The sequence below is a fragment of the Emys orbicularis genome, chromosome 4 (genome assembly GCF_028017835.1).
Source record: "Emys orbicularis isolate rEmyOrb1 chromosome 4, rEmyOrb1.hap1, whole genome shotgun sequence".
In the NCBI taxonomy this organism is placed as follows: Eukaryota; Metazoa; Chordata; order Testudines; family Emydidae; genus Emys; species Emys orbicularis.
The window spans coordinates 44,216,319-44,239,245 of record NC_088686.1 but is presented as its reverse complement, the minus strand read 5'-3'; the positions used below and the strand labels follow the sequence as shown (position 1 = coordinate 44,239,245).

The 22,927-nt window shown below is 49.9% G+C and overlaps 1 protein-coding gene across 2 annotated transcripts; it reads left to right on the top strand.

The window, feature by feature from the left end:
* On the top strand, positions 1-20,706 carry DLST (dihydrolipoamide S-succinyltransferase). 2 transcript variants are annotated; one of them, XM_065402431.1, is made up of 15 exons: positions 1-108; positions 6,562-6,595; positions 8,108-8,156; positions 9,332-9,387; positions 9,827-9,901; positions 10,328-10,383; positions 11,347-11,458; positions 12,122-12,277; positions 12,599-12,684; positions 13,525-13,622; positions 15,630-15,760; positions 16,422-16,495; positions 17,237-17,320; positions 18,313-18,480; positions 19,122-20,706. In XM_065402431.1, exons 1-15 carry the CDS (start codon positions 40-42, stop codon positions 19,254-19,256), a joined length of 1,383 nt encoding a protein of 460 aa, XP_065258503.1. In that variant the 5' UTR covers positions 1-39; the 3' UTR covers positions 19,257-20,706. The 2 variants fall into 2 exon arrangements, with proteins under 2 accessions (XP_065258503.1, XP_065258505.1); XM_065402433.1 differs by lacking the exons at positions 1-108; positions 6,562-6,595; positions 8,108-8,156; positions 9,332-9,387 and adding an exon at positions 9,442-9,523.
* Positions 20,707-22,927: the final 2,221 nt, after the last annotated feature.

Here is a 22,927-nt window from a genome sequence, read left to right as displayed (position 1 = left end):
GCCCTCCGGCTCCTCCTGCCCGTTGCCGCTGTCGCCGCGATGCTGCTATTGTCCCGGTCGCGCGGTCTGAGCAGGGCGCTCGGCCGCTCGCTCTGCGTCCTCCGGCAGGTACCGCCCGGGGGGGCGCCCAGGGGGGAAGAGGGACGGACGGGCAGCAGCAGCAGCGCCAAGGGCACCGGGACGCGGTGTCACGCCCCCGTGCTGGGCCGCCTCCTGGAGAAACCCCTGTGCCCGCTCCCCCGCCGCCACCCCGGCCCGCCCCCATCGGCCGCTCCCCGTGGGACCCCCGCGAGCTTCCTGCCGTGCGCCCCGCCAGCCTCAGGGGAACGTGACCCCCAACCCCTCCCCTGCTGGGGCTCCTGCCAGGGTCACTGCGGACAAGGAGCCGGCGGGGGGGCAAATCCCTCGTGGGGTCTGTCGGTGGACCGGCCTGGCGTGGGGAGTGGTAGCTGGGGGAAGCCCCAACCCCAGGGCCTGCCAATCTAAAGGACTCCTGAATGGCCAGGGGTATCTGAGTGCAGGCCCATCAGGGTGGGGCTGGTGGAGTTGGTCCTGAGCGTAGCCACAGGCTGCACCGTTTGGGCTAGCAGGGCCACGTCAACCCCAACCTGACAGGGAGTTGAAAGGGCAAATGCAGGGTAGGCTGACACCATCGCTGTGGCTCATATCGGGAGCAGGCAGCTGTTACAAGCTGTGAGTGCTGGAGGAGCCTTCTGAGATGGAGTTACAGGGACAGTCTCTTGTTCACAGGGGCAGTACTGCTGTCAGGTCATCCTCCATTAAATAAATAGAAAGGTACAGCGCATGCAACTAAACATTTTTGTAGCTGTCTGATACCAGGATTTTTTTATATCCACTCATATCCTGCTCTCCTAATACATATTCCCTTTAGTACACAGGTATCTCCCCTTCTTGTATCAGCTCTCTATCCGGTTTCTGTGTCTTGTCTTGGTATTGTTACTCTAGAGATGCTAGTAATTTCTACAGCACCTTAGGTGTTCATAAAACTTTACAGGCACACAAGGACTGATCTCTGCTCCAAAAGCAGTGTTGTGGGAAGATTTGTTAAGGTAGGAGAAGTTGGCAAAATATAAGTGGAAGTGTGGCAGAAGACAAGGAGTGGCAGTTGGATACCCCAGTAATGGGTGAGTAGCTAGGGAAGAGAGATGATAGCAAGGACAAGGCGTTTGTACTTGATGTAGAATGAGCCAGGAAGTCAGTAAATGGGAGATGTGTTTGGGGTGGGAGGTTATCAGGGCATTGGGCAAGGAACATAATTTTGTAATTATTCCCTGTAAAGGGAAATCCTGTTTTACTAATCTATTAGAGTTCTTTGAAGGGGTCAACAAACATGTGGATAAGGGGGATCCAGTGGACATAGTGTACTTAGATTTTCAGAAAGCCTTTGACAAGGTCCCTCACCAAAAGCTCTTACGTAAATTAAGTTGTCATGGGATAAGAGGGAAGATCCTTTCGTGGATTGAGAACTGGTTAAAAGACAGGGAACGAAGGGTAGGAATAAATGGTAAATTTTCAGAATGGAGAGGAGTAACTAGTGGTGTTCCCCAAGGGTCAGTCCTAGGACCAGTCCTATTCAACTTATTCATAAATGATCTGGAGAAAGGGGTAAACAGTGAGGTGGCAAAGCTTGCAGACGATACTAAACTGCTTAAGATAGTTATGACCAAAGCAGACTGTGAAGAACTTCAAAAAGATCTCACAAAACTAAGTGATTGAGCAACAAAATGGCAAATGAAATTTAATGTGGATAAATGTAAAGTAATTCACATGGGAAAAAATAACCCCAACTATACATACAATATGATGGGGGCTAATTTAGCTACAACTAATCAGGAAAGAGATCTTGAAGTCATCATGGATAGTTCTCTGAAGACGTCCACGCAGTGTGCAGTGGCAGTCAAAAAAGCAAACAGGATGTTAGGAATCCATTAAAAAAGGGATAGAGAATAAGACGGAGAATATCTTATTGCCCTTATATAAATCCATGGTACGCACACATCTTGAATACTGCGTACAGATGTGGTCTCATCTCAAAAAAGGTATACTGGCATTAGAAAAAGTTCAGAAAAGGGCAACTAAAATGATTAGGGGTTTGGAACGGGTCCCATATGAGGAGAGAAGACTTTTCAGCTAGGAAAAGAGGAAACTAAGGGGGGATGTGATAGAGGTATATTAAATCATGAGTGGTGTGGAGAAAGTGAATAAGGAAAAGTTATTTACTTGTTCCCATAATATAAGAATTAGGGGCCACCAAATGAAATTAATGGGCAGCAGGTTTAAAACAAATAAAAGGAAGTTCTTCACACAGCGCACAGTCAACCTGTGGAACTCCTTGCCTGAGGAGGTTGTGAAGGCTAGTACTATAACGGGGTTTAAAAGAGAACAAGATAAATTCATGGAGGTTAAGTCCATTAATGGCTATTAGCCAGGATGGGTAAGGAATGGTGTCCCTAGCCTCTGTTTATCAGAGGGTGGAGATGGATGGCAGGAGAGAGATCACTTGATCATTACCTGTTAGGTTCACTCCGTCTGGGGCACCTGGCATTGGCCACTGTCGGTAGACAGGATACTGGGCTGGATGGACCTTTGGTTTGATCCAGTATGGCCAGTCTTATGTTCTTATGTTCAGTGTGTTGAATATAGTGGAGAGGGAAGAAAGCCAGGGAGATCAGGGAGGTGGTGATCATCCAGGCAAGAGAGAATAGGGACATAGACAAAGAGTTTTGACATTGGGAGTAAGGAGGAAGAAGCAGATTTTGAAAATGTGGAGGGAGATGCACCAGGATTTGATGGAAGTCTAATGGGAGGAGAGGAAGACAGAAGCCTCAGGGCTGTGGGCTTGAGTGACTGGAGGATAGGGGAGTGGTCAGCAGGAATAGAGGAAGGGGGAAGGAAGAGAGGTTTGGGTTTTGACATGAGGAAGAAAGGATGTGTGGAAAGAGAACTTGAAGAGACAAGCAACACTATGGGGTTGGAGAAAAGAGAGATGAGTTGCCAGCATAGGAATCATGGGAACATACAAGTGGTGAGGTGGTGAGAGAGAGGAAGAAGAGAAGGGCATTGACCACTGCCACTTGGGCACAACAGTGAAGAGAACCACCACTTATGGAGTGGTTGAGCAGGTAGGGCCCCAGAAGCCCACAGAGGAGAGGGTCTTAAGAAAGATGGTGTACTCTACAGCACTGAAGGCAGCAGAATTCAAGGTGAATGAGACCTTTGGATTAATCCAGAAAAAGGCCATAAATAAGTTAGTGGAGAGGTTGGCAATTGCATGGGTGGGGAGTTAGAGAACAGGTCAAGCTGCCAGTTTGGTAACAATATCTTCCATCTGCTCAGCATTACTGTCTGCATCTCATCTCAGCATCCATCTTTTTCTCTACCTAAGTAATGCTACACCTCTACCCCGATATAACGCTGTCCTCGGGAGCCAAAAAATCTTACCGCGTTATAGGTGAAACCGCGTTATATTGAACTTGCTTTGATCCGCCCGAGTGCGCAGCCCCGCCCCCCCGGAGCACTGCTTCATCACATTATATCCAAATTCGTGTTATATCGGGTCGCGTTATATCGGGATAGAGGTGTATGTGTAATTACTGACTTGAAACCAGTGAGTAAAGTGGAAGACCTGGATGCATCTCTTGTTTGCAGCAATGGGTTGTGCTGGCCCTGCCTGTTAGTGCAGCAATCATTTCTGCTGTAAGCAGCTTTTCCACCAGTTCCTATATGTGGGCTGCAGCCTTTTCCACAGGGCTGATTGCTGCTTCGCTGGTCCCTCTCTTCTATGATCTTCCTGTCATGCCACTTCCAAAGCTGTCAAGCCCTTAGATTCAGTTTAATGCAAGTTCCACTTGGGGCCATGAAACTGGCTTTGCCTGGCGTGGTTCTGTTCTCTCAATGCTCTTATCTGAACTGGCTCTTGTTTCCAGGATAGAAATAAGGAGACTGTAGAGGGAATTTGCAGACACACAGCATGCCCACAGCCATCTCGGGGTTTATGTATTCCATAGAGTGGGGGTTCAAATGTGCTGTGATGGATGGCACTTCCATAAAGGGTAGGATGCAGGAGATGGGCCTCTGGTGTCAGATTGATTCCATCATGTTGAATGGTCCTGAGAAGTTATGTGGAGTTAGGGAAAGATTAAATAAATTGATAGCTTGATCTGGGGAGGTATTAGTCAAATTTTTGTTAGCGGTTCACTCTTCCATGTTAAGGCTGGCTCTCTTAAGAGATCCATTGTGCTAAGGTCAGCTTGCTAGACCTAAAGCTCTTGCTTCCTGTTCAGGCCCCTACTTTCCTGTGAAGGGTGTGCCAGCATTAGTTGTTCGGTCAGACATTAATGCCAAGTGTCCCTGAGAGTAGATGTGGTCCCAGCAGATTTATTCTGGAAATGGGATGTTGCCTGTTAATGACTCCCCTGCCAAACATCCTCTATAGGCTGGGTGTTCTGGAACACCACCCCTGAGGGGTAGAAGCAAGAAAGCCCTAATGAACACAGTGCAGTGTATACAGACCCTCAACATCTTGAATCAGAATGTCTTCCCACCTGTCTCCTCTGTCTTTAGACAATGCATGGTCAACCTGTAGAACTTGTTGCCAGAGGATGTTGTGAAGGCCAAAACTATAATGGGGATGAAAAAAGAATTAGATAAGTTTATGGAGGATAGGTCCATCAGTGGCTATTAGCCAAGATGGTCAGGGATGCAGCCCCATGCTCTGGTGTCCCTAGCATCTGACTTCCAGAAGCTGGGACTGAATGATGGGATGGATCATTTGAGGATTGCCTGTTCTGTTCATTCCCTCTGAAGCACCTGGCATTGGCCACTGTCAGAAGACAGGATACTGGGCTAGATGGTCCAGTGGTCTGACCCAGAATGGCTGTTCTGATGTTCTCCCCTTCACTATAAGGCCCTCTGCCTCTTCTCTTACAGAAGACTTCAGTTCTTTAGGGTAGGGTGGTTCAGCTACACTAGAGCATTTTAGAATTTCCCTGGGCATAACAGCAGCTCTTAGAACACACAAAGACTCCGCTCCCATGGAAAGTACCATCTGTGGATTTTGTTTTCCACAACCACCCATTGTAGCATGAGCTTCCCAAAGTCTATGCTTGTAGTGAGCTGGATCCTAGCAGCGCAGGGTCTCTGCAGGCACACATAGGAGTCTGGTGCTCCTACAGAATCTGAGACAACACAACCTGTTCCTCTACAAAAATGCTGTTGGGGATGCTAGGATTATCCCTGCCACGAAGTACCCCAAGAGAGGCATCAGGGACAGAAGGGAGCTCACTTTGCTCAGTATATTCAATATTTATATAAATGTTTAGGGAGCCGTGTAACATGAGACTGTAAATCCATAAGGGAGTACTCGTGACTAAACTGTGAAAGCCGCAGAGCTCCAGTCACCAAAATTTCAGACTGAGTTTCCTTGTATTACATTGTGCCAGTTTTTCACAGTATAAAATGTTCCATTTATATTCCATCTTCTACAAAGTGTCAATTACTGTGGACTCTGGTGCATCTGTAACATCTCATCAATCCTGGCAGTTTGTGTTATCGGATCTGTAAGAATTTTCAGAAATACGTCTATGTGAGACATAACGCCCAGGAGTCAGTGCCCAGTTATAGCTGATATCGTGTGTCTTACTGAGGTTGAAGGCAGATTTCATCTGCAAACTCTCCTCTCCCTCAGAAGTTGAAATTTTACTGAAATAGGATTCTTTCATTTCCTGCCTTGACTAATGAGAAGTGATGCTTTGTCGTGTCCCACCCCAGAACTGGCTCCATTTCAGTGGTGGCTGAAGTGATCCTTGTGTATAGTTTGTAGGAGTTCTGGAGTGCTCCAGCTTGGAAGGTGCTATCTGAATATGAGTTACAATACTTAGTAGGGCAGGGATCTTGTATGACTGCACCTTGAAATTTGTTTTTGTTTTTAAAATAAGGTTGATCTGAGTTAGGAACATTTTTGATGAGTTCCTGGGGATTAAATGGAAGGTTACAAAGTGGGAGATCCTGGCACCAGTGAAGTCATTGGGAGTTTTGCCTTTGACTTCAGTGGGGCCAGGATTTCATCCAAAGGTCCCTTAACTAAAAATTTTAAAAAAGGACACCAGTTGGAGCTGTTGAGGCTGTGGGAGCCAGCAGTTTGGAGCTGCAATTCTAACTTTGCTACAAGTTGCCTTAATGTGCAATGGCAAATCTGAGGTGCCTGGGGCTTTCCGGAACCTGTTCCTTATTCACTGCCTGTGGGCATCCCTTTTCAAGGACACAACAGCAGGAGATGCAGGTGGAAGCCAAGGAATCTGAGTTGAATGTCTTGCTTCCCAGGCCCTTTTCTATGGAAAAAGATGTCAGAGTATTTGAAAGATTCTTATAGACTAGAGTGTGCTGCAATGCAGTAATATGCTCACATAGTGGGACATGTGACCTGTCTCCCACCTATTGGTTCAGGTTATAGCCCGGAATCCTGGGGAAAACATAGTAACCTCTGGAGCTGCTTCTTCCTGTTGTTTGCAGGTCTGATAGTGTCCCTCTTCTCTCTGACAGGGGAACTGTAATCTGGGGAGACGCTCTCTGTCCGGTGAGTCTTACACTTGGGATTAACAACTTGTATTTTATTTCATTTCATAACTGCATAGACAAAGGGAAGCGAAACTAACCAGAGCTGCTGATAGAAATAAACTGGAGCTATCAGAGTCAAATATATCCTCAAAAATCATCATAAAGCCGAACAGTTGGTTACAAATTAAATCAGAAGCAAAACAAGTTGTGTTTCTACAGGTGTCTGATGAGTTAGTATAAATGATAATCAGTCCATTCAGCTAAGTTGAAGATTCCCAAAGGCAACAGAGAGATTGAGTGTAACTCCTAAATAAGCTCATTGGAGATAATGGTGCTTGATTTTAGAGTTTACAGTACATTTTTTTCAGACTCTAGTGTGAATGAGTCCCTCAGAGCTGTTCCTGAAGGCCTGAACTGGATCCCAAAGTGCTCTTGCTCTGGACTACATAGTCCATGTCCACCCTTCCATTTTTCCAGTTCTGCTTTGACCAACAGTTAAAGCTGCTCAGTGTCTACAGTCGTAAACCCCAAGCTTTTGATCTTTAAAGGGAATATGTATTTTAGCAGGGAACAGAATGTCAGAGTCGCAACTTACCTCCTCAGAATCATTTTCCAGTGAAATGATCTCTTCCTTCTGCACTTGCATAGCTCTGAGGAAATCAGTATGTTCTCAGATTGCTATGCCAAGCCTCCTTAATCTGAGATCAGGCCAGAATCTTAATTACCCGGTATCTCAGGAGAGGCAAAGGTCAGAATTAGAAGTATATGATAAAGGTTGCTTAGTCTCCATCCTGAAACCAGAGAGCATATGAACATGGTAGAGCCTACAGGGTTTAAGAAATGCTGAGAAATTATTCAGGAGGGAACAACCTTCCTCTCCAGTGCTTTTTCAGAAAGCAATTTTCTTTATGGGAGATTCTCCCTGTCTATGCTTCTCACAGGGCCACAGGCTTTCCTGTGGGTGCCTCTTGGGGATCAAGGGGCTCTTGTCCTATCCTTATTTGGAGCCCCCTGTTTCTAATACCAACATGTATGAAGTTTTAGCAGTGCCCAGGGAAGGTCCTTGCCAGGGGGTATTTGGTTTGGTTTCTCTCTCTAGTTGGCCATTTTCTAAATTCTGTGGCTCTGGGACATCTGCTGGTTTATATCCTGCCCTTTAAAAATGATCCAACGGAGCTTAGATCCCAGAGCAGGAGTGTTTTTTCTTTTGTTAGAAATCTAAACGATAACAAAGCTGCTGTTATGCGCTGACAGGCTCTGCATGGGGCAGCTGATGTAGAGGGGCCTCTGTACAGCCTCCAACTGCACCCTGTCCCAGCTGCAGCCCCACATTCAATCAGGATGGGCAGTAATGGCATGGGGCCTTCTTTAGGCTCTGTTAACATCTGAATAGATTCCACTGAGCATGCTTGGAAGGGTCTCTTTGCGTTGGTTCTAACCTTATAAACCCTCCCCTTTGTGGTGGGTGTATGGCTGGGTAGCTGCCTGTAGGATAATGAGGTTTTCAGTTGAAGTGGTTTCTACCTTGCAGGTGTATCTCGGAGCCAGGGGCTGGCTTACACCAACAGCAGCAAGCTTGTGTAAGTATCCATGGAAAAGCTAAGGCCTGCTGCAGCATGTCAAGGGGAGGGGCTGCTCTAGCCCTGGTATCTGGTGGTGTGTCTGCTCTAATTGTCATCAACCCCTCTGCACATCCTAGGGGCTCAGAGCTAGTCTCAGGGAATTCGTGCGCTCTGGCTTTATGGGCCAGGAATTGAGAATGTTACCTAAATATGTGCTGGTTGGATCTGAATATTGGGACGTGGAAGGGACGACAAGAATGAAGAGGTCAATGGTGAGGGGGAGAGGATGATTCATGTATCCACCTGTTCATGTTCTCACTAATACTGTGCCTATCACTGTGATATTTAGTGGTGGCCTCCCAGCAGGGACCTACTGGAAGCACAGCAAGACAGATTCTCCTTGAGGAGAAGTGGGATGGTTCTGGAGCAAGTGATGCGAGGGCAAGGCCTGCACTGCTGGGGTGGTCGTGGTACTTCTCCCAGACACGGCATGCCTCCCTCCCCTGGGAGCCCACAGCATTACCCACTGGGCCATGTGTGCTGAATTTGTGTGGCCTGCTTTACAAGAATCTGTGGTAGTGCTAGAGCATGTTCACTCTTGCTTCCCAAATGTATTAGCTCTTGCTGAGAATGACACTTCTGCGGCATCTCTTTAGAGCACTTGGGATGCCTGGCTCCCCTTGAAGGGGGGTGTCAGAAGTGTCTGGCTGGCTTTCTGTGATAGTGTCAGTCTTGAAGCACCCCTTGTAGTGCTGATGCTCCTAAATTAGAGACAAACAAATCACTATTGCACTAGCCAAGGGTATGGGATTGGACTTTGGGTCAGCTCTTTGGCAGGTTCTGAAGCCCCAAGACTTCTGCCTGCTGCTTTTTTTAACACAGCCATTACTGGGGTACATGCTTGGAATCAAATTCTGTACATGCCTGTTGTCCCTGGACTTCTTGGCTCCCCAAAGGTAGCAGGCTGCTGAGTTTCCTTTGGGTGCCTAGCAGGGTTACTACAGCATAAACCAATACGTAAATGTCCCTTGGAGCAACTGTGTATGCATCATCAGGGCAGCTGAGTGGCCTTCGGATCAATTGGAGCAAGCCAGTGTAAACTCTGCACCTCACTCAGCTGTCCTTGGGAGGCCTGGGCTGACCACACCGTAGGCTTTTTCATTCTGTGTTCATCTCTCTCTCTGTTTTTCCAGGGTAAACACCTCCAGTGTCTTCTCCGTCCGTTACTTCAGAATCACAGCAGTGTGCAGTAAGTAGCTAAGAACCAGGAACCAGTGGGGCTAATTGGTCTGCTCCCCTCTGACTGGAGTGCACGTGGCCCTGAGCCACAACTGAGTCCACCTTTCCACTCTTGGTCTATGCCTGCTTCACTCTATCCTCCATGGGTGAGTGGTGGGGGTTGGGTTTGTGCTTTCGGCCCCATTGTAGTGTGTGGCTTTCTTGTGTTGGGTGTTTCTGGTACTATGTGACTTCTTGTCCATGGGAGAAGCTCTTTTCTGTGTGATTTGCTGTCAAAAAGTGTGGTGTTGCCCATCTTCCTCACTTCATCTGACAATCACTGGGCTGCCCCTTTCCAGGCAATTCCCAGTGGCCAAAATGGAGAGGTGTTTGAGTGTGTGCAGTGAGCTCAGAATATGTGTACCAGGCTCTCTCTCTCTCTCTTTCTCTCCCCCCCCTCCCCCCCACAGGGAATGACGTGATTACAATTAACACACCAGCATTTGCAGAATCAGTCACAGAGGGAGATGTCAGGTGGGAGAAAGGTAAGAAGTTGCCCCCTCCCCATTGACTTTGCATTGCTGTTGCATTTTTTCCATGCTTCCATGGGGCAGCCCTGGGCACAGTTTGTAGCTGGTTGGCTGAAGTGCTGCTTCTTAACGCCTTTCAGCCTGGGAAGAATGAGGCAGCAGTGTGATAACTACACTTTCCATTGGGGCAAAGACCTCTTGGCACTATCACTGCCTGTCTAAGGACCACTCTGTCCATGGTGTAGAAGGATGAGACTGGAGAGAGATACCTGAACTAGGATCAGGAAGACCCTGAATGTGCAGTAGATCTCTTCAGCTTCACACAAAAGAGGTCGTGCAAGTCTAGTGTGAAAATTCTGGATTACTGGGAGCCTGTGCTGTGGGTTGGAAGGGGAGGCCAGAGCACAGCTTCCTGCTTACAGTGGTTCTTATGTTGTTCAGCTGTTGGAGACACAGTGGCAGAGGACGAAGTGGTGTGTGAGATTGAAACAGACAAGGTAGGAGTGTTCTGTACTGGTCCCCTTCTGCTCCCTTTCCCGGGTCTGTGTTCCACAAGACTGCAGGCCCTGCCTGTGCCCCTGCTCCTTTCACAATTTAAAACCTTCAGTTCTTTAGTATAAATGCTGACTGCATCTTAAATTAGTGAAATCCTTGCTAGTTTCTCTTCTCTCTGGTCATTTGATGGTGCTGGGGGCTGCCATTTTACTGATACTTCCCGTCAGGGACTCAAGTCTACATAGCAGGACTCAGGAAATCTGCTTCTATTTAAATACAGGAGAAATCCGAGACTGTGTAGGGTAAGTTCAGATCTTAGAAAAATGGCTAGTTTAAGTGTGTCACTTTGGCTCTTAAATTACCCAGAATAATTTTTAAAAGAATTTTCCTCAAACTATTTTATTTTAAAGTGCTTGCTTGCCCCTGAATCCATGGGAGCTGTGTTTCCTGTGTCATTGCCAGGCAGGCAGCTTGCTGTACTGCCTCCCCATTTCATGCTGTACCCTCTCTAATGAGGCAGGTGGATCAGGCTGTTATGCAGCTGGCTTCTTTTAAAGGCTCAAAATCGCAGCAGTTTTTTGTTTTTTTTAAAGGTGAGATGGTGCCTGTGCAAAAGGGGCAATACAAAGCTCTGGTTCCCCTCGTGGTGTGAAATCTGGGACACAGGACATCTCCCTTCATGCCCCCTGCTAGAGGCGAGGGTCTCCTACTGGGGGGAGGGATAGCTCATTGGTTTGAGCATTGGCCTGCTAAACCCAGGGTTGTGAGTTCAATCCTTGAGGGGGCCACTTAGGGATCTGGAGCAAAATCAGTACTTGGTCCTGCTAGTGAAGGCAGGGGGCTGGACTCGATGACCTTTCAGGGTCCCTTCCAGGTCTATGAGATAGGTATATCTCCATATATTTACTTGGATATCTGTTCACTTTCAATGGTCAGGGGGAATTTCACTCCTCTCCTTTTTGCAGACATCAGTGCAGGTTCCATCCCCGGCAGCTGGCGTGATTGAAGCCCTTCTAGTACCTGATGGGGGGAAAGTGGAAGGAGGGACCCCTCTGTTCAAACTCAGGAAAAGTGGAGGTAAGTCAGGAACATGTATTTAGTCCAGGGGTAGAGTGTGAGAATGTGCAGTGACACTTTGAGGTGCAAGTTGCATTGTGAAGGGGATAGGATAGTATCATGGTCATTCTCTGAAGTGATGTCCCCTCCTGGGTTCTCCAGTGGGAGACAGTGGAAATGGAGAAGGGCAACAGGGGTCCTGTGTTGTATGTGCATAGGCTGGAGATTAGTAGACTCTAGGTGGAAAGGAGAATAAATGGAGAGAGAATACATTTATACGGTAAGGATGCGTCTGCAGGAGACTGATAAGTAGTTACTGTCTCCCCGTCTTTTAATACAAAACTAAGAACACTCAGTTAGGTTAAAAGAAGCAAATTTAAATAGGATGAAAACATAATTAGCTTGTGGAACTCTCTGCCCTGTGGTACAAGGAACCTCTGAGCATTACTGTACCATAAATATTTGAGGCCTCAGCTTCAGCCTGAGATCCATTTAGTTGTTCCTGAGCTGAAAGGAGCATCTTCTAGGTTTTTATAACCCTGAAATGCACTCCGAGAATCCGGAAAGGTGAATGTTGGTAACTGGCCAGACGCAGCCCTGTCTGGGCAGGTGAGAGCCTGGACATGGCTGTCTCGCGTTCCAGACTGCAGCTGCACTTACAATTATTATTCATTTGTCTTTCAGCTGCTCCCGCCAAGGCCAAACCAACAGTGGCCCCTCCTGCAGCAGCCCCTGCACCTGAGCCTGTGGCTGCTGCCGTTGCTCCCCCTGCAGAGCCAATCCCCACTACGATGCCTCCAGTGCCCCCTGTGTCAACACAGCCCATCAATACCAAACCTGGTGAGGCTGCAGCCTTGTTCAGTCCTCTTTTGGCAAACCCTGCCTTTGAGTGGGAGAGGAAATAAAGTTAAGGGCAGCAAAGCAATCTTGAAGTTTGAGATGGAAGCTTCTCTGCTTTGCTGCCCTGTATGTTCCAGGCCTGAGCTCTCCAGTCAGCCTGGAGCCTGCTCTCCCCATAATCACAAGCCATGGTTCACTCCTTACATATCCTGTTGATTGAACACGGGGCTTGGAGGGGCCTATAATCGAGCTGTTATTGGCAGGGGCCTGGCTAACCCTGTTTTAAGATCCCATCTTGACATATGTATTCTCTGCTCTCAGTGTCTGCGGTGAAGCCGACTGCAGCTCCAGTGGCAGCTCCTGGTGTGGAGCCAGGAGCCAGCAAAGGTGCCAGATCAGAACATAGGGTAAGGTTCAGGGGACCAGGGCTTCTCAAAGTGCCTTCATTGCAGGGTAACAGAGGCGAGGACCTTTCTCTGGAGTAAACCTTGAGGAGCCTATCTAAACTGTCTGGGTATGATCATGCCCAGGTGCGTTGGGAGGAGAGTGTTCACACACAGGTCAATTAGGGGCTGTAGTGGCTGGGTAAATGCTCTGGCCCAGGTGCTCCGTAGCGGCTAGGCAGTTTTGAGGGTGAGGTTAAGGAAGGGCCTTCTCTCAACTACCGTGGGGGCAAGGGCTTCTAGACAGGAAAAGGGAGTCTCAAGCTATGATGTGTCGCTACTAGGTAATGACTGGTTTTGTGCTGCCCAAGTGTCCTCAGCAGAGATCAGGCAATGCTGCTGCTGCCAGGGCCGTAGGTGTGAAACCTCAAGGGAATGTGGCTGAGCTGCTCACACAATAACGTCTCAGGAACACTGGTCTGTGGCTTTCTCTGCAGGCTGCTGTTCTCACGCTAGCCCACCCACCAGCTCTGCCCCAGGAACTTTCCCTTCAGCAGAGCTTCAGGGGGGTGCAGATCTGGGCCACCTTCTGCCTTTGTCATGATTCAGTTCTGTTTTTCAATCAGACCATTTCCTGAGCTGGGAAGCCTCTTTAGTGAGCTTGTGGCAGCTCTCTGGGCCCACTGCACTGCTGGTAATGGGTCCACCTCACCCTGCCCAGAGTGATCAAGTAAACAGCTCAGCCCAAGGCACAGGCTGCTAATCATCAGGATGGAAGACTGAGGGCCCTGTGGTTTTCCTCTGCCCATCTCCCCTTTCTGTTAACCCCATGGCTGCTCTTGCTCACTGTCTCTTCAATTTCAGGTGAAAATGAACAGGATGCGTCAGCGCATTGCTCAGCGCCTGAAAGAGGCTCAAAATACGTGTGCCATGCTGACCACCTTCAATGAGATTGATATGAGGTGAGGACCATGCTCTCCCCTCTGCCCTAGCAAGGTGGGGCCTCTCCCTCATTGCACCCAAACCAGCAGCAAGTGTCGCTGATCACGCTTTTTGGGCAGGCTGGGGCAATGTTACTTTGGGGCTCCTGTGGTCAGGTTTCTCATTGCACTCCTCTGGGCAGCTTCCTCCAGGCCATCCTGATGTCCCAGGATGAGGTGTGTAGTTCACCCAAGGTCCTTGGGACTCCATGGGGTCTCTGCTTCTCAGAAGTAACAGGAGCAACCTGGCTCCTCTTCTGTGAAGCTCTTGGTTGAGGACTGGGTAGTTCTGAGCTGGAAAAGCTGGAGCAGCCTGTGTTCTGGCTACTGGCGATATGAAGACAATCTCCTGCTTCCTCTTAACCCTTAAGGTGACTGCTGGGGAGACTGGAATGTGAGTTGCTTCAGGACAGGTAAGGTCCAAGTAGCTCACCTTACAGATGTGGGCATCCCCCCAGCTGTGCCCTGCACAGTGAGCAGACCAGGCAGTCTTGTAGAGCAGCTTTCCAAGATGGTCAGCATCCCTTTCCTATCTCTTTCGGTCGGTGGGGTTCTCTTGACTCGCGCCGAGTGCTTGTGGGCCGACCACACTAATGGGTTTGGAGGGTTGGCAGCTTAGATTTCAGTGCATTAAGGGAAATTGTGCCCAAATTGAATTGCCCTGTGAAATCCTACTCTGCTTCTTAAGACAAAACATGTAAATATTTGGGGCTCAGAACGATAAGGTTGGCAAAATAGTCTTGATTGGAGGGGAAGTGCTGCAGCTTTATCTCCTCTCCGAGGCTAATCGAGGTGTCGCTTTACGCTAGCCTCGGGCTCTTGTTGCAGCCAATAATCTGGTTTGGATTGATTGCCCTTCTAGCCGTATGCCCTGCTGCCGACTCGCAAGGGCCTACACTGAGGCCTCCTGCTCCCCACTGGGGCTCAGCGTCTGAAAGGAGGAAGCCATAATGAGCCGGTTTCTCAGCAAACCTCCTCCTCGCTTCTGCAGCCCTTGTGTCTTGGGAGGCGCTAATGACTTTGGGCAGTAATCCTAGCCGTAAACAAGGTTAGGTGCAGGAAAACAAACATTCTAATCCCATTGAGCCCCGACCCCCACCTCCTGCTAAAACTGCCTCTTCAAAGACGCATGGTCTGTGGAGGGGGCAGGGCAGGGGGTACAATTCCAAAGTAGGTGGTCTTAGCCCAGCATGGGCAGAGCTGAGGCTATGCTGCTCAGTGCAGTGTGTGTAACTGGTCTCTATTCCAGTCAATGGGAGTGAGGGGACTAGCTATTTCCAGGATGGGCAGAGCAGACACTGTGCTCGGTGCTCAGGCCATCTCTGTGGCATTTTGGGAAGGCCTCTCGCTGTGGGGATCAAAATATCACGTGCATACAGCCTGTCAGCACCAAGCAAGAGGGTCAGGTCTTGGAGCAGCAACATGTGGCTAGGGCCCCAGAAACCAGCACTGACGCTCCTTTTGCCTGCTTCACTGCTGAGTCTTCTCTGTCCCTTCCCCCTTGGCACTCCGTGCTGTCTCGCCTCCCATCCCCACAGTGATTGCAGGGCAGCCCCTGGAGAATGAGCACACAGTTCACCTGTACCCACTGCCCAAAGCACCAGACACTGGATAGTGGTTGTGACGCCAGAGATTCGGCTCTCTGTAACACCAGCCCTGGAGCTCTGACAGATCTGGGGCACAGCACATTCCTGCCAGGCAGTGCATCCTTGGAACTGCAGCAGAGCTACGCTGCTTCGTCTGGGTTTGTTGGATTTGTGGCTCTGGAGGGATTCCTAAAGCAGCTTCTCTGACAGCAATCTTGAAACAAGCTAAAAGTTGCCCAGTCTGTTACTTGGGGCAGAATTTTTCAGGAGCTTTGGGATAGAACATTTGTTGTTGCAGGTTTGTTGACACAGGAAATCTGTCAGTTATGGAAGAAGTGAATCATCTCTTTTCCCCTTCACCCCTCTATTCCTGGTGGTAATGGTTGTCTGTTGGTTTTTGCAGTAACATCCAGGAGATGAGAGCCCGGCACAGAGACTCCTTCCAGAAGAAGCACAACCTGAAACTGGGCTTTATGTCAGCCTTTGTGAAAGCTGCAGCCTTTGCCTTGCAGGAGCAGCCCATCGTGAATGCGGGTGAGTGTGCCAGCTTGTGTGGAGACAAGGGGCTTCCTGAAGCATGTGGCTAAGCCTATAGAGAGCTAAAGGCTCCAGAGATCCACATCCCCACATGTGAAAGGTGGAGAAGAGGGAGAGGCTGAGACTACCTCTGGGCTGTAATTAGCCTAGCTGATTTCACTTATGCAGGTAGGAGCCAGCATGCTGGGAAGGGCCCTTCATAGTGACCCCAGCAGGAGCTTTCAAGACTCTGACAGGGTGGGTGCCGTGTATATTAAGGTGCATCCCAACCCAGGGCTGCTCATTAGTAGAGGACATATCCTACTATATTTCACTGGAATGGCTATTGTCTGGGGAGGGCAGGCCCTTAAGAGGTGTCTCCTGGGGGATCAGTTGTACCTATGAAGGGAGAGGAACACATGGGGGAGGTATGGGTGTCCCAGGGGAGTGAGCTAATCCTAGCCAGTTCCCCGTCTCTCCAGCCATCTTTACCTCTGTGCTGATGCTTCCCTGAAGAGGCAGTGGGGTTTAACCCTCCCCTGGCACTACATTTAAAAGCATAGAAGTTAGAGATGAGCAAGTTGTTGGTGGTCAGTGACTACTTCTGGCCCTTCATGACTGCAGAGCCCTGGCTCTTGGGCTTTCTCTGTGTAACTGTCTGTTTTCCTCTCTCTCCTAGTGATTGATGACACAACCAAAGAGATGGTGTACAGGGACTATGTGGATATCAGTGTTGCGGTGGCAACTCCCAGGGTATGCCCTGCGGGCTCTTTACCTGGCCCAGACTTCAGCCCAGGTTCTGAAGGGGGGATACAATTAGCTGAGCAAACTGAGCCATGGCACTCTAGGGTGGCAAAAGCTACTCACGTGAAACTCCAATGCCCAACACTGTCTGGTCCTGCAGCGAGAGAGCTGCTGGCCACTGGCCCAGCTGGCAGGGGACACGGCCACCACAGCTCTTACGGGTTATTGGGAAAGTCCAAGTTGGTGAGACCCCCCCCCCCCCGTCTTGGCCTCACTGATGTGGGCACACCAGGGAGTGGGGGAAGTGGTGTGTCCTGGCTTTATGTTTAGAGACCAACCTTCAACCCACAGAGCAGTGCAGATAGCTGCCTCCCCTGCTGTACTGAACCGCTGTCTCTGTAAACCCTGGACAACACCCAGGTGGACACTGCCACTTCAGACCTAGTTGGCCCTGAGCAGGGGTGCTGCATGCATTCAAGGAGGGAGGAGAGGAGTCGCTCCCCAGGTCGGATGGTGGATCTGCTGTTTCTAGTTTGGGAGGCAGAATGTTGCCTGACACTGAAGTTCTGGATTTGTGAGGGGAAGGAGAGTAAATGATGTGCTCTGCTCTTCATGCTCCCATCTCTCCTGTTCAGAAGGGCAGGTGGTTGAGTGTACTCCAGTGGTAACGTCCTTTGCCTGAGACCAGATTCCCCATGCACCTGTTTGCTGCAACATTTGACTCTGACTGGGCTCTTTGCTCCCTCACAGGGTCTCGTGGTCCCTGTCATCAGGAATGTAGAAACTATGAACTTTGCTGACATTGAGCGAACCATCAACGAGCTAGGGGAGAAGGTAACAGGAGGTGGGACTGTAGGGGGGGTGCTGGCCATGGCTTTCTGAGAGGGGTGCAGAAGGAAAGGAACGAGCAGCCAGCTCAATCCATGGCAGAAGCAGCATTGATTTCTGGCAGGGACTGCTGGCCATGCACAAGTGGGCTCACTCTGTGTGAGGGTTTACCTTTGGTCCCTCTAACTTGCTGCTTGTCTTTAGGCATCTTCTGTGCATTGTACTAGCTGCCAGCCCTACCTGTGACCTCTTCTTGTGGGACAGATCCCTCTAAGTCTTTCCCTTTTAACTGAGACTCCCAAGCAGGCTTGGGCTCCTGCTGCCCCCCTGCTCCCATTACCTCTCCTTAAGACCAAGGCTTGTTTACCTCTTCGGAGGCAGGTAATTCCCCAGCTGACAGGTTTATTGGAAATCAAGGCAAGAGAATCCTATCACAAATCAAATGGTGGAACTCAGTGAAAGTAAGGGATAAACCTTGTAAGTGCTCCTACTAGAGGAAAACAATAATAACCCGCTCCTAACTTTAGTGACTGTCAGTCCCTTGTGGTCTGTCAGTCGCGCCATGGCTCTGATTCAGCTGAGACATGGAGCTGTTCAAACCATGGAACCATATCGAAAGTTCCAGTACAGCTCAGTGCCTCCTCTGTACAGTAGCGTACCACCACTGACTTATGAACTTGTCACTGCCTCCAAGTCTGCATTCTCCCCTCCTCCCCACCCCGTGTTACTGTCTATCTTGGCTGAGGTGGTGTCAGCATCTCGCTAAACCCTAACGTTAAAGGGACAGAGCCCATATTTTAAAGTAACCCCATCTAAACATCTACACTAGCAAGTCTAAATTGGCAAGTGAAGTTCTTTCCATCACCTGTTGCTTGTGAGGAGTTTTCAGAAGAGGCCACACCCAACGAATGTAGTGAGTGAGGAGCTTTGCTCCTCTTTGGTGTCCTGGGTGCCTTCAGTCTGAGCTGCTTTCTAAGATCCTGTTCTTCTTGTTTCAGGCCCGAAAGAATGAGCTGGCCATTGAGGACATGGATGGGGGCACCTTCACAATCAGCAATGGAGGGGTCTTTGGGTCCCTCTTTGGGACGCCCATCATCAACCCTCCCCAGTCTGCCATACTGGGCATGCATGGCATCTTTGACAGGCCTGTTGCTGTTGGAGGCAAAGTAGGTGCAGCTGCATGGAAGGCTCCAAAGGGCTGTATTCAGTGTAGTTAAATGGGCAGAGGTGAGGGGTTCAGCAGCAGAGGGGACCCTGGTTGTAGCTGCACCAGATGGAGTGGAGGAAGCCCTCCTAGAAGGCTTTCCTGTTGCAAAGTTACTTACTCGGAAGGACACAGTGGGACCTGTAAAGGGTTCTAATGTTGGTGATGGTGCCAGTCCGTGGTGTTGGGGACCAGACAGGCCCTCACCCCTCCACGTTGGTGCAGTGGGTAGCAATGAAGAATGCAGTGGCTGGCAAAGGGATTTCCTGGATCCCCTTAATGCTGTTGGGAGAGGGTGCCTTCAGTCTCCATGCGAGACATCAGCTCCCCTCCTGAACGGCATTCCCTGGTACCTCGCACAACCCCACCCAGAGCTTGTGCTTAGTTAGTGCATGACACTAGGAAGGTGCGGAGCTGAGCCCTGTCAGCCTGCTGTTGTCTCTTCTCTCCTGGAGAAGCATATACCTTGCTGAACAGGTGATCTTTTTACACCCCCTCCTTATCACGCAGGGCAGGAACAGCCAGGTCTTTCTCAAGTGGGATGGAAGCCAGTACAGGAGAGGCAGGGCTGAGCTCACGGGCTCCATTTCTCCTCCTCCTCAGGTCGAGGTGCGGCCCATGATGTATGTGGCGCTGACGTACGATCACCGGCTGATTGATGGCAGAGAGGCAGTGACTTTCCTGCGCAAGATCAAGGCCGTGGTGGAGGATCCCCGCGTGATGCTGCTGGGCCTCTAGAGCACAGCCTCAATCCCATACAACCCAACCAGGGCAGGGACGCAGCACCAGCAGGGGCAATATAGGGCATTCAGGAACCAGCAGGAGTTCATTCCAGTCTCCTCCCCTCCCCTGTGTCAGGAGGGGTCTTGGAGGGAACCCTGGGGTTAGCTCCTACCTTCTTTCCTGCTGTCTCTCTCGAGAGATGGTTCAGTTTCTCCCTTGGGCTGTTATCCACTGGGCAAACTACCAAATGGCCTGGGCTCTCCAGAACCACCTATGTAGCCTCTTTCTCGCCTTCCCCTCCTTCCCCAGGCACCTGAGCGCGCCTCACCTCCAGCAGAAACTGCCTGCTACTGCGCTAGGGTGGCCTTCCCCAGCGGTTCCTGTGCCAGTTCAAGTCTACTTCCAGCACTGGGAGGGAGGGAAAGGCTCTTGTGTGTCTCTGCCACTTGAAAACACCCCATTCTCATCCACCCCACAAAGCCAGCCTGGGATTCCCGGGGTGACTTTGTAGCAGTGTTTGATGGCACCCCTGCACTCCCCCCTGTTCTGGTGATCTCAGAGGCATGGACACTGCAAAGGCTGTCTGCCTCCCCTGCTGTCTCCTGCTCTTCAAACTAGCAGCTGAGGTGCAGCCATTAGAATTCAGGCAACTGTTTCCCTCCCTTCCCAGACAGGAAGGCAGAAATAGCCCCTCCCACCCTCTTCTGTGTTGCGGTTTGGTTCATTTTCTCTGGCCTGGTCTACATGGTGTGAATGTCTGATGTCTGGCAGGGCAGGGTCAGCAACCTCGGGCAGGGGAGGCAGCTCCATTCCCTGCTGGGCCCTAGGGGCCACCCCTGGGCTTAGGCCACTACCTGCCAGCAGTTAGTATAAGAAACACCCCCCCCCTGCAGCTGCCTTTGAATTACAGCCCAGTGTTGATGGGTGAAACCATCAGCTTCCTGTCTGCAATGGCCTGGCCTGCCCCCTGCTGTGAGACAGCTGGGCAAAGGGCCCCTGCATCCTAGCCCCAGGCTGCTGGTGTGTGGGGGCATATCCTTAGTACATAGCGTGCACATGAAGCAGTGAGCAAGGGGCACTTGGAGTCCCTGCCGGGTCTATTATTATTCTCACCCTCTACACAACTTTGTAATTAAAGTATTTAACGCAATGGGTTTTAAAGACATAAACCAGGGAAATGATCTAATGGTGGGGTGTAGCGGGGTGGGAAAGGGGAGCAGGAGTGTGTACGTGCTGGCGCTGGGTTTTGAATATGTGTCCCTGACTTGGTGCAAGAAACTAGCTGGAAGCACCATGGGAAGAGTAGTCCCCACAGAGGGAAATCTCATGCTGGGCCCTGCACCAGGGCATTTGCCACCAGCGTGATGATGGAAGTTGAGGCAAGATTTTTCTGACTGCATTCTCTGCACCAGGTCCCTCTCATGGCCTTTTTTTTGTCAAGGGAATAAATTCATTAACTCTGCAAGCCTGTTTTTGTCTCAGGGCTTAGATAGCTGTTGGGGAGGGGTATATAGCGTGGAGTGGCCTCCTCAGCTGGCTCCTTCGCTTGTCATGTAGGGGGGCTTCTCCAATCACCGGGTCAGGTGTGCAGCTCTATTTGCCTGTCTGTAGCAGCATCAACTCTTGTTTCTCATCATGCTATGGGTGTTAGCTTGACTATCTTTGCAGCTGTGGCGGGTTCAGAGCTGTGCCTGTTGTCTCTGCTATGGGAATGAGAAACACAGGTGGTAGTTTGGTTCCATGATTGTCTGTTAGGTGTCCAAGACGCCTGTTTAGTCAAACCCCAACTGGATAGGAACTTGCAGGGGGTTATGGTTGCAGTGTTATTTTAGGCTGCAAATGCAGGGGTCTAATGTAACAAAGACAGATTATACTCTTCCTACTCTGTGGCACCTGGACCACTGCAGGTAGAAAACATCACTGACAGCCCAGTACTGGCAGGATATTGACAAATCACGGCTGCGCGGAGCAGGGTCTCCAAAGCAATGAGGGAGCTGGAGCTATTGGTTTTTGGGGAAAGACTGAGAAGTGAAGCTCTAGCATGGCGGTGCCATTAATGTGTTCTTTGCAGAGTGCTCTCACTGAGCGGGTAGAGGAACATTTAGGTTTGCAGAGGAGGGTAGAATGAAGGTTAAAAGATAAAATGAAGAAATTAAAATCGGAAGCTGAATCTCAGACATGACAGTCTGCCATGGTGTGACATTCAAGGGCTAGGGCTTCTCCGTTGGGCGATAAACATTAGATAACAGCTCCTGTCCACGGACTGCATCAGCCCTTGCTGAGGGGGTGCTGAGTAGGTCCCTAGCAGTTGCTTTTACTTGCCCGTTTCACAGCTCTGAGCATGGAACAGCCTCTTCTACTAAAGGATCCAATTGTATCTACAGCAATGGCACTAAGGAGAGGGAACAGGCACCTGGCTGTAGCTGAAAGCTCGCTGTGCTGCTGGGTCCTGTGAGTCAAGGCTGCTTCCTTTGGTGATGGACTCTGGCTTGTCCAGAATCAGGAAGGCTCATGTTCGTTTGGAAAAATAGCCATGAGGTACAAAATATTTCTCCTTGTACGTAAAGAAAGAAGAAGCCATTGTGCTATTGAATGGCTGCAGGGAGAGCCCCTGTGGAACTGAACTGCTCACCTGGTTATGTTATAAAATGTGTCCAATATCACAAGCCTGCTGCATGCACAGAGTTAAAAACACAAAAGGCAAACCCCACTTGTGGAGCTGAGTCCTGGGAAAACATAGGCCCTGGACTGTGACTGGAGGCTCAGTAAAGCCTTTGGACCAAGTGGAGAGTGAGTTCCAAAGGTACCTCTCCCTCCCCCAAGTCATAAAACCTCAGGGCTGTGAGCTTGCCTATTAGCTAATCTCATCTGCTCCTGTGATGGCTCAGTGGGTGAGAAATGTCTCCCAACTGCATACAAAACAAGTCTACTGTTTCCTTGCAGTGAGCAAACCCACTTTGCAGCTGGAGCTTTGCCAAGGTCTCAGAGCAAAGGCCCATGCAGCATGCCCTGTAATCATCTTAAAATGCCACAGTGGCCCAGAATACAGGGGCAAGAGCTGAATCGGGCAAAAGGGTCACAGATGTCTAACCAATTAATAGCTGCAAGGAGGCACTTTTGCCTACACTGGGGGCAGATGCAGCCAGCACCACCTCCAAATGCTAAGGGTTGTAGGTGGAAGGAGGATGAATCTCATGGATGGAGGTTAAAGTTTTCCTGTTTTACCCTTATGCTCCACTCTCCTAATTTATGGTGTCAGCTGTCTCTTGGCCAGATTAAGCCTGATACTCCATGCCTGTCTGATGCTGGGAAGTGAAAACTGCAGCAGCTGTGGCTAATGCAAATACAACAGAGCAGTGTGGTATTAGCATTTCTGCCCATGTACAATATACCTTTAACATAGCTGACACTGGCACAGAAACCAGCTCCTCAGCTGAGCGGGAAAAGCTGTGAGGAAATGGCCTCACCAGGCAAAACTGCTTCCAGCAACCATGTCTTGCCCCAACCCCCTGCTAGCTCTGATTCCCAAAGTGGGGCTTTTATAGTTACAGATGGTGCCCAACCAGCCCAGTTCCTGTGTGTTCAGAGGTGGCTGCTCTAGTAAAATATGGCCCCTGTGATGAAAAAGTTGGAGGCCAGCTGCTCTAGCTTGTCTGCCCAGCAGGTGCTCTTGTGCACACCGCTCC